This window comes from Lutjanus erythropterus, chromosome 21 (genome assembly GCF_056507025.1).
Source record: "Lutjanus erythropterus isolate fLutEry1 chromosome 21, fLutEry1.hap2, whole genome shotgun sequence".
In the NCBI taxonomy this organism is placed as follows: domain Eukaryota; kingdom Metazoa; phylum Chordata; class Actinopteri; order Lutjaniformes; family Lutjanidae; genus Lutjanus; species Lutjanus erythropterus.
In genome coordinates, this window is record NC_139337.1 from 24,042,215 (window position 1) to 24,053,317 (window position 11,103).

General features: G+C 38.4%; 1 protein-coding gene across 1 annotated transcript; it reads right to left on the reverse strand.

The window, feature by feature from the left end:
* On the reverse strand, positions 1 to 9,778 carry kif9 (kinesin family member 9). The gene is made up of 20 exons (XM_084747529.1): positions 9,682 to 9,778; positions 8,305 to 8,476; positions 7,739 to 7,845; positions 7,423 to 7,653; positions 6,248 to 6,331; positions 6,024 to 6,116; positions 5,628 to 5,775; positions 4,953 to 5,017; positions 4,780 to 4,857; positions 4,594 to 4,662; positions 4,160 to 4,264; positions 4,007 to 4,062; positions 3,797 to 3,884; positions 3,099 to 3,208; positions 2,659 to 2,799; positions 2,330 to 2,538; positions 1,367 to 1,546; positions 1,201 to 1,259; positions 901 to 984; positions 1 to 163 (listed from the first exon to the last, which is right to left on the reverse strand). Exons 1-20 carry the CDS (start codon positions 9,775 to 9,777, stop codon positions 77 to 79), a joined length of 2,262 nt encoding a protein of 753 aa, XP_084603655.1. The 5' UTR covers position 9,778; the 3' UTR covers positions 1 to 76.
* Between the last annotated feature and the right edge of the window lie 1,325 nt (positions 9,779 to 11,103).

Consider the following 11,103-nt stretch of genomic DNA (forward strand, 5'->3'; position numbering starts at 1 on the left):
AATTACATTTCATCACATTTAGCACGTGGACGCCGTAGTTCACAAACTTCGGTTTGTACGTAAAACTCACTTCACTTTAGGTAACAGGTGGAATTGGAGGAAGTCTCCTCTGTCCAGACGAGTTCCTCTGCACTGGAGTGAAGACCAGCGCTCTGCTGTTCCTCTGTACAGACAGAAAAATCAAAAAGGTTAATTGTAGACGGAATATTGATTATTAATATATATCTACTTAGATAGTAGTATGGCAGTGAATTAAGGGTTTATTTCAACCAAACCAGACTTGCTGATTGTTGGAACAGTGCTAAAGTGAACCAATAGGTTTTTGTTGAGTTTTATTTTGTTTCTGTTAATTTCCATAAAGAAATCTGGTTAGTTCAGCGAGAGCAATAAAACAGCTGTCTGGTTAAACAAAAAGGTGATTCTCTGTAGTGATCCTTTCTGTAATGTTGTCAGACACTTAAAGTAACAATCTGATCCTGTTATCAGCAAAAAATAAGCACTTTTTGTGGATGTGTTTGATAGTGCACAGTTGCCCAGAGGGATTAAGATGCAACTCAAGTTTCACTTCTGCCGGCTACAGCACTCTCCCTCAACACTGAATCAGTTTCAACAACTGTTGTCCACATTAGTCAAACACATGAAAATAGTGTCCAATAAGCAATCGATAAGTGATTGGTGAGGTGACATGGCCAAATAAGCAAGTAAAGATGTTTCCACCACCACCATCATTCACTTCATGTTCTTTGATTTTTTTTTTTTTGGTTCAAGTATACAGTCATTCATTAGAATATAGAGCAGAGTGGGTGGCATCCTGGATTTGTTACCATTTATTCTCTATAAAATTGGTTGTAAAATCAGTAAAAAGATTTCAACAATAATAAAACAGAATGGGACACTCACCCTTTTCATAGTTCTGTAGTGAGCATTGTAGAAGGACTCGGAGCTGGGGCTGTCAGGAAGAAGCTGTTCCTCTGCATCCTCCTCCTAAGATCAGCAGATAATAACTCATGACCACATGTCAAACAAAAAAAAGATTTCCTTTCCATTGCTTATAGCTGGCTGGGACTTGTTAGAAAATATATAATTCCCTGTATTCATGAGTCTTGCACTTGTTCTTTCTTTATGTCTTGGAGTTATTATGTGAAACTATACATAATCATTATTTAGCTTAAACGTGTTGTAAATGTGAGGCAGACTTACGTCTCTAAGGGGCTCCTTCTCAGGCATCAGGAAAAACTTCTCATACCAGTTCTCAAATTCTGCAACATGAACAATTAATTATGTCTCATCTTTCTAAGGTACAGGTTGTTTCAGCTATGAGAGCTCAAAACTGTGTCAGGAAGACGTAGATATTTGGAGGACTGACCAGAGAGCAGGCGCACCCGGCACTGATCCACCAGGTGCTGACAGTAGTTGACCTCTGCCTTGATGTCCCGCAGCACCTCATATCTCTGGCGGTACAGGACTTTCAGCTCTCTGAGCTGCATCAATAAAGTAGCATCTGGCTCCTGCAGCAGTGGCTCCCCCTCCATGACCAAATACTGACCTTCACACAAAAGCACACAATGAAAAATACATTAAACTCTTAGATCTCACAGACCTTTTGGCAGGACCATCAGGACAAACCCACACTGTGCAGACCAGTTCTGACTGTCAGGGTTTCTGCGCAGTATAATAAAGCATAAGATTTGATCTTATAATTTCCATGTCTGGATAAAGAAATAAATAAATAAAACTGTTGGGAAAAAAATACTTTTCCAAGGGTTATGTTTTCTAAAATATAAAAATCAGAATTTATAAGGAATCAATTGGTCATACAAGCAGTGTTTTTCATTTCACTTGGAGCAGGCAGCGAGCGCGGAAAAATGTTTACCGCTGTGTGAGCTGCCTCTACTCCTGTACGTCACGGCCTGCAACATTTTCATTTACATCTACTTATGTTCATGCAGTGATGTAGATATCAGAAAAGTAACGAGACTATCTTTTCTGCATCAGAAAACCAAATCAGACACAGTCAATCAACAAGGCTGCACAGATGCCAGGAAAATTTAAGTATTTAACTCATCTTTGGTTCTTAATTCTAAAAGACAAAATATGCGGTGAAACAATACTACATTTATTCAATATGTTAAGGGAAAATAATAAATGAGTATAGGTAGCACCGCTTAGTTTACTTTGTCTTTGGGCGGATTGAAGCAAAGTTAATTTGTGGCAGACTTTGTGATATCAGCAAATCGTGATGAAACTTGTATATATAATGGGAAATGCAAGAGCAGCAAAGCAAAAATCAAATCTAGTTTTCAGAAGTATTACTTGATATAAACAGTACCTTGGGCTCCTCTCTGCTCCTTTTGCTGCTGTATGGTGGCTGTGGTGCAGTCGATATCTCTCTTGACAGCGTTTACCTCCTCAGCGAGCTGTCGAAGAAGGCTGCGGCGTTCCAGCAGCACGGCCTTGTTCTCCTTCAGGATGCAGTTGATCTTGCTGCCTTGTCCCGCCTTGAAATCCTCGAAGGCCTCTTCTTTTGGTGGAGGAGAGCTGAGCAGAGACAGCAAGCCTTTCAGCAGTAATAACAGTGTGCACATTACAGTTATAGGCCCGCCGCAGACATCTCAGCAGACCATTTAATAGACAAGGCTATATTCATGTCATACTCACTCAGGGTGTAAGAACTCATTGCCAGGCAGTTGTGATTCATGGGTGTCCTGGCTCTCAGTGTCTGGTTCTTGTGACTCCTGTTCCCTCTCAGGTGTCCGGACAGAATTCAGCTTTGATTTGGAGGCGCTCTCCAAATGCTTCCTTGAAAAACCAAATTGATGCATTTAACTTAATCCAGTCCTGCAGGCTTCAATCAGTACACTATTGGCCCTTTTCTATAGACAGAGCTGGCCTGGCCCGACTCAGGTTGACTTGGCTCATCAGCCTAGCACGGCAGAGGTTTGTATATACATCTACAAACAGCAGTTTCCTTAAATTTTTCACAATAAAAGTCCTGTGTTTTGTTATTTAAATGCTTTTATTATGGCAAACATGACAAAAACCGACAAATGAACAGGTGGGACTACAATAACAAACTAGAAACTAGAACATTCACTTACCTCTGTTTTTCCCGGGACTTCTTAGTTTTGGCTTTAGTCGAAGTTGGGCGATAGGCATTTTTTGATGACTGAGACTCTCCATCTTCAGTGTTGCCTCTGGTATCCCACTCCTCAACAGTTCACAAAGCAACATCTTATGATTCAACGCTTGGTCATTATGAACTGGTCACTATATGGACTGTTACCGCTACAACAGACAAACCAAACTGCAACTGCTAGTTCCAATGATGAGCCCTTAAAGGGACAGTTCACCCCAAAATCAAAAATAGATATTTTCTCCTTGGCCTGTAGTGCTGTTTATCCATCTAGATTTTTTTTTGTTGAGTTTTGAGATATGGGCCACAGAGGTGTCAGCCTTCTCTACAACATAATGGCACTCAGTTTGAAAAAATTCATGACACAGTTACTCAAGATAATCCACACACCATATTTTGAACAGTTTGATGTAGGAACAACTTTCTTTCTATTAGAAAGAACGTAGTACCAAGGTTTTCTTTTTTGGTGCTTTGAGCACCACATGACAAATGCCATCTAGTTCTATTACACTGGAGAGAAGACAGACACCTCTACCCCCAGTATCTCCAAAACTAGGAAACTCACGCCAAAATAGATGGATAAATACCATTACAGAAGAAAAATATCTGTTTTGAATTTTGGGGTGAACTGTCCCTTTAACTATGAATCAGAGATGGACTGACCTTGATAGCAGCTGTGCTAGCACGATGGTCTTTCTTCACCAGCTTGGAGGTCTGGCACAGCTGAGCCTTCACCTTCCGCTCTTGTTCTCTGCTTATACACATCACTCACACCAATCAGTCACCATTAACAAATAAAACCTTGTTCCAAATTTAGTTTGACTCAAAACTGCATTTTGAAGTTGCACATTACAAAAGGAAGGTAACACTCACTGCACAGCAAGCTTGAACTGGGCAAACACTGCTTGGACCTGCCTGACGCTTAGGATCTGTAATTAGATGACATGCAGAGAGAAATTCAAGCCAAAATTGTTGCTATATTGGCAGAGGAAGTATTAATGACTGTGATCTTTGCGATGTTCTCACACTGATTTCCTCGAGGCTCCCCTTCAAGTACCTCTGAACCTGACTGTTGATCTCAGCAAGCTGTGCTTCAGACAATGTCTCGCCTGTGATGCTCGACCGGTTTGTCTTATGATGGGAGAATAATAGGCATTTAAACTTCTGTATTAACACATTCAGCTGTTTCGTATCACATTACAAAGCACTATCTGGTATTGACAGTTGCATTCACTTTAATACAGGTGGAATTCCAATATCTTCCTTTTCTTTCAATAAGAACTGTCATGACATATTTTGAATTTACATATTTTCTCCTGAAAATAAAATGAGCAACACCTTGGAAACTTATTAAAATGTGAATTTTGATCTGCGATACAAGTTCAACAGTAAACCAAAACAAACTAAAACACTATAATAAAATACGTACAGTCTCTCATTTTTCTGCTAGCTCTACTCACCAATGCATTGCAGAGGGACAGTTCCTCTTTCAGCATCTCTACATCCTTCTGAAGTTTCTTGATCTGAGCCTAATCACAACAGAACATTTCATGACTCACACAGAGAGTACAACACAATGCAGACTATAACCCAGTAACTCTTGATCTTGTCATTTATGTAGTATGTGCAACATCATGTGAACTCACTGCTGGATCCAAGTGTTCATTAACAACAGGGTCAGTCTGGATGCACTTCATTCTTCCAGCAAACCGCAGAGTAGAGAGCTGCAAAGAACATCAATTATTTTACAGAACTGAAATGACACCATGTACAGTTAGAAAGAGACTTTTTGGTTCATGTTATATATTCCACTCCTTACTGTTTCTTCTATCTGTGCAGCCTCACCGTAGATGTTGGCCACAAGCACAGTGTTACAGTTCCCTCCTACAGACACAGACAAATGCATTATGTTTCAGAGTATTACTACACAGCTAGACTTACCCCTGTCTAGATCACAAACGTCACATCAACATGCTTGTGTGACGACAGCATTCACGGCACACTAAGTTATCCGTCTATACAGGATCTTTCTTGTCTGCACATTTCAAAGCATCAGCAGTAAATGAGCAGCCAAACTTTCTGTGCATTCTGGCTTCCTTGGATGTGTGAATATTCCTGTTCTATTTCCACAAAACACAATGCATATGATTGTGGCATAATCACAGCAGTATGGTTGCATGGTGGGTTTGGATGAGCAAAGGAAAGAATGGAAAAGAGCAGAAGCAGTGAAGTTGTCTAGTGGCAGTAAATGTTCAGAAAGTTCAGAAAGTTCCCATGTCTTGATTCTCAGCTCCAGGGTAAAGCCAAAGGAGAGTCAAGCCATAGCAGAATAAGCTGCTCTCTCTAGAGCACTCTGACCCACAAAGGTTACAACATTGATAAAAATATGTCTTCAATTATTAGGCACCAACCTTGCATTTACAAGCACATTGTTACAAAAACTGACTTGAAATAAAAGCTTAAGGCTGAGTTTACGCAAACCTGGCAGCCTCACCCAGTGAGTCTTTGAGGGCATGTGTGAGTTTACTCTGTCTGAAGGGAACATGGTCTCTACGACGGTCTGCCAGGGCCAGGATGGCCTGCTCCAAGAACGACAAGGACCTATTGATGTACACGGCTTCCTTTAACATCTGACCCTCTGACTGGAAGAAGAGGTAGTGACATTAAGTGGGAAAAGTTTAAGTGACTTGAGACATTGTAGAGAAATGTGATATATGTATTCTTTTTTCACTTTTACTAAAGAATTTAAAAAAAATCAAAAAGAACTTGTAATAAAAGCAGCCACATTTGCACTCTACAGTGATATCATACCCTGACTTTGCCTTACTCAAACGGTGTAACATGTTTTATGAGCAGTAAAGTGAAGTGAAGTTGGACATCTCAATCTCACCCCTGTCTTTCCCAGCCTTTCTGACCCAGCCAAATCTACCAGATTCAGCTTGGAAGTGACGTACTTGGTGTCAGATAGAGTCCGTGAGTGAGACTGTGAAGGAGAAAATATATTTTGTCCAGTGTTTTGTCTTACTGAAAATTGCACACAGGAAAAGGCACGTTTGAGCACCGAGACCACAGCAAACATTATAGCAAACCATAAAGGTTGGATTGGACTCGTACCTCCATATGCACAGTGAAGATACAGTGAGACCTGGAGGAGTTCCTGTTCAAAGCATGAGATCCAATAACGCGATTCATCTCACCCTGAGTAAAGAAGGAACAGCTCTGTCAAACTTTCAATTTATACATCAAGAAGGGTGCTCCCACCCTATTGCACCCAATTAAATAGGCACAAAATAAAAGGCACATATAAAAACAACTGTATTTCATAATAAGCAAAAAAAACTAAGATAAAAATTAAAAGGATGGTTTGGATTATTTGAAGTGGGGTAGATGGGGTGAGCAACATAGGGTAGTTTAGCCACTTAAAAAAAAGGTCCAACTAAAGAACACGAGAAAAAAAATATATATATATCAACATCAGTTTAAGTATAAATTACATTTAGAATATTTTCATGGTTTCAACTTGCTGTCAGACAGCCTTTTCTGACAGGAAACTGCCATTATAGCAGCCAAATATTGCCTTCTCCAAACCAACAAAACTCCATAGGTTATATCAATTATTTTCTCTCACATCAAGTGAGTTGCTTGTCAACACCTGCCTCAGTTGGATTTGTTTGTTTGTTTTACTGTGTGAATTTGATGCTTTAAAAGGTTATTTTAGATTCACCAAAGACACACAATAACAAAAACTAACAGATCAAGGCAGCAGTAGTAACTTCCTTGATCTTTGAGGTAAAATTACATTTTCATCTATGGAGTTCAGTTGATTTGGAGAGAGCAATATTTGTCTTATATAATGGTGGTTTTGTCAGACACGGCTATCTGACAGTAAAATAAGGCAATGAAAATATTCTAAATATAGTGTTCACTTAAATGTATATTTTTTAAAAATATTTTTCAAGATAAACCTCTTATAAGTGGCTAAAATACCTTTTGTTGATGACCTGTCCACAGTACATTGTTATGTGTTGGTACTTCTCTTTGCTTCTTCAAACTAGGGGACTGCCAACTGGCAATCAAAACTATCCCTTCAAATTAAAACTGCAGTTTACAGATGTACAAATTTCTGCTTTATTTTCTTGACTCCTGAGGGGTAAAAAAGAAAAAAAAAAAACACGTGGTCTGCAACATGAGCAGGGGGCCCTTAACGGGAGCAATACAGAAATGTATAAACTTTGCCTTAAATTAAAATTTTTATTAGGTATTTATTTATTTAGTCAAAAACCACACACCTCAAACAGCAGGTTGAGAGCCTCCTCCTCGCTGTGGACAGGGTGAAGAGACAGACCTTTGATGAATACCCCTCTGCCTGGCTCCTCCATCACCACCATACTGTGAGGAGACGGGTGTGGTGAGCCTTGCAGCGATGACAGCAGGTCCACCATTGTCTCATTGTAGATCTCCAGGTAAGACAGGTGTACAGTGAAGGCCTGCTCTGTCCTTTTCTTTACCTCCTGAAACACCTGAAGAACATGTTATAGATGTAAATAAAAAAACATATTTTCTAAAGTGGAGCAGTCTGTTTCACAGGAAAAAAATTTCAGTTACCTCCTGAAGGGCCCGAGGAATGATGCCTCTTTGCTTATATGATTCTGTGGATCCTGTCATGGTGTAGGTCTTTCCTGCACCTGTCTGCCCAAAGCACATCACAGTACCTGAAAAACACACAACAGAAGAATAAAAATACTATAAACAATACACTAAAGTCTTGGGGGATAAATGATGAAAATCTCCAAAAGAAAATACTTTGATCAATATTATCAAGGGTATTGGGTCCCTTTAACCAGCTATGATAAGTGTCACAACACAACTGGAAAATAACAAACATACAATGTGTTGTAGAGATGAGCAAATAACTGAAATATTATCAGCAAGAGACACCCCAGCCTACAAATCATATTGTCCAGACTCCAACAAAAATTTTCATTTATTTTAATTTTCTTTACTGAAAATTAACATTCCCACTACAATCATGACTCAACACAATGGCAATATTGGTCAAAATAATCACAATATGATTTTTTTTTTTTTTTTTGCATATCATTCTGCCCTAGTGTGTTGACATTAAATTGGGTACCGCTATCTGTCAGTTTTATGTAAGTAAACAGATCTACCATTATAACCATCCAGTGCTCCCAGTACCACCTGCCGGCACACTTGGGCATAAAACTCCTCCTGGGATACATCCTGCAGGACGCCTTCCAGTCGGAATGACCAGGAGCTCACATAACTTTTCCTGGGGTCCAGAGGCTTCTTGGAGATTTTCCTGTGATAGATATTCACTGTCTGAGGACACAAAAATATGTTTTGAGTCATTGAAAAACTGTAATAACTGTCCATAACAAAGTCCCAGAGCTTAATGTGGTGTCTTCAAATTGCTTGCTTTGCCCAACCAACAGTAAAAACCTAGGGCTGTGAGATTTTCCTCAGCCAATATATTAACTTCTAATTACCTGCTTCTCATACTGATAGCTGATAATTTCACACTGTTGTATTTTAAAAAACGTCATGTAACGTGATTTAAGCAAACCTGACTGTAAGAAAGGTTAAGACAGTGCCTGTCATCCCTATTACAACAAAAACAAAGAAGAGGGGTGACTCTTTACATCGTCACTTTTTCAAGTAAAGTATAAAAAAATTCACATATACGTTGGCCTTCACAGAGCATTTTGCCTAAGAATTACAAGTTAAATGCTTTGCTATAATCTGTCAAATCAAATACAGTAACCAATAACCATTATTTATCACCTATAGTTTAATCATTAGAATAATAAATTAATTTCTCGTTTTCAGCCAAAAATTCATCAGCTCCAATATTTGTTGTGCATCAAAGAAAAACAAACAAAATAACAACAAACAAAACAACAAAAAAGATATTAATTTACTGTTTTAAAAAAAAACTACGAAAACAGCACATAAGAATAACTGATGTAATAAATAGCATCTGTGCCTTTTCTGTTGTAACATGTCAAAATGTCGACCCTGAAAAGGGTCTTTTAGGAAAAGGTTAGAAAAGTCGGATATGTGCAAATTTTCATAAAGTCACACAGTAAAGCATGGATTTAGTGCTTTGAAGGTCAAAAGAAATCCTGATAGAAACTCGGCAAATGTTTGCGGCTAAGTACAGCTTACCATTTATCCCTGTTATATATACAGTAGCCTGAAAACCATAACTGTTATATATACAGTATATATACAGTAGCCTCAAAACCACAAATTTTCAATCGGATTAAACCAGTTTTCACCAGTTAATCACCTTTAAACTATAGACAACTGAACTGTTTTGACTTGCAAATGACCCAAATCATTCATGTTTGCTGGCAAAGGATGGCTAACGTTAGCTTAAAGTTTAATTTTTAACCAAAGAAAACAGAAACTGACTGATTCAGCGAAAACTCAACGTTACAATCACCTGTGAGTTACCCGGATTTGTATGTGGCTGTAGCTGCTGGTGAGTGTTGTCAAAACGTTTCAAAGTTATAGCTAGTTACCTGTCCGTCTGGAAGACACTGAATGAGGTCTTTGGCGAAGTTTGCCGTTGGTCTGATTCGGACAAACACTCTGACCTCAGTGCTGTGACCCTTCATACTGAAACACCTCCGTCATTAACACGACGACAACATCACTTAACTCAAGTCAACTGCTCCAGACTGTACAGATAAATTAAATAAATCCACCCGCACAACTTTAACGAGGTGTTCTCACGCGAAAATGGATCATTTCAGCTCGATTCATCAGCTCCTTAGCTCAGCTCCTCGGCTCACCTCTTGTCTACTCTTTCATCGTCATGGCAACGACCGAGACCGCGCGCGCACGGCTACGGAGGCAGAGCGCGTGGCCGCATTGTGCCACCTGACTAACTTTTTCGAATTAATCTCAAATTAATGATATATTATCTCAAAATAATGAGAACATTATCAAAATAATGACTTATCAAAAAATGCATCAGTTTTTTAAAATAATGACAAACTAATGAAAGTCATTATTTTGAGAGTTTCTCATGGTAATGACTAACGAGGTCCTTTTTTCCCCATCAGTGGACATGTGCTTCCATATACTGCCTATAGGGAATGTTTTCATTAAATGGTTAATTATAAGTGATATATTTAACTTTGAATTTGAAAGAACACAAAACAACTGCAACTGCATTTCTTTGTGCAACCATGTTGGTTATTGTATGGCAAAAGAGCTAACCCCTGAACAATTTGTGCATTTCAGAATATTTTTATTGATTTTTTTTTTTAAATATTCTTTCAGTTATTTATTACTTTTATTTGGATAAAATAATAAATAGATCTAAAAATAACGTAAAAGCTACAGTAAGAACTAAAAATTCATTAAATGAAGCAATAGAAAAGTTGTTTTTGATATTTTGTCTATATATTATGAAACATCTTCACAGCAGACGTTGCGTGCATCCTGTGCTCCTGCAGAGCCTATCTGGGAAGGAAGGGATGCGAGAAAACAACTTGCTTCAACCATAGATCACATATTAAACAGCCTATTTAATGTACAGTCTTTGGCTCCAACTTTCTATTTGGACTGCTGTACTCATGTTTGCACACACAATAGGTACACATTGCTCTTTTAATATACTTCTTATTTAACTAATATGATTTACATATAGGGGTGTTGTGATATACCAGTATTAACAATAACAGTGATATTTTAAAATGAAATATTGACATGTTAATAACACACATATGATAACATCATGTAAATAATCCAGTGCCTCTTAAACATACTGTATATTCATATATCAGTGAGTTATGGTAACAGACTCTCTTTCCACCTCCCTACACAAAAACAGACAAAATGTACAATAAACAAAGTTAAAAATGTTAAGTGTCCTTTCGCGAGCAGATAAAATATCAGAAAAGTTTAAAAAACAAACAAAGTTGGACTTTGATGTT

What these genes read in the sequence shown, in the direction of transcription:
- kif9 (XM_084747529.1), bottom strand. Translation starts at nt 9,777, where the DNA reads ATGAAGGGTCACAGCACTGAGGTCAGAGTGTTTGTCCGAATCAGACCA. An exon ending in CTCTCAACCTGCTGTTTGAG is followed by an intron (nt 6,332 to 7,422) that starts GTGTGTGGTTTT and finishes TTCTTTACTCAG; the next exon opens with GGTGAGATGAATCGCGTTAT. An exon ending in ACTACAGAACTATGAAAAGG is followed by an intron (nt 164 to 900) that starts GTGAGTGTCCCA and finishes CTGTCTGTACAG; the next exon opens with AGGAACAGCAGAGCGCTGGT.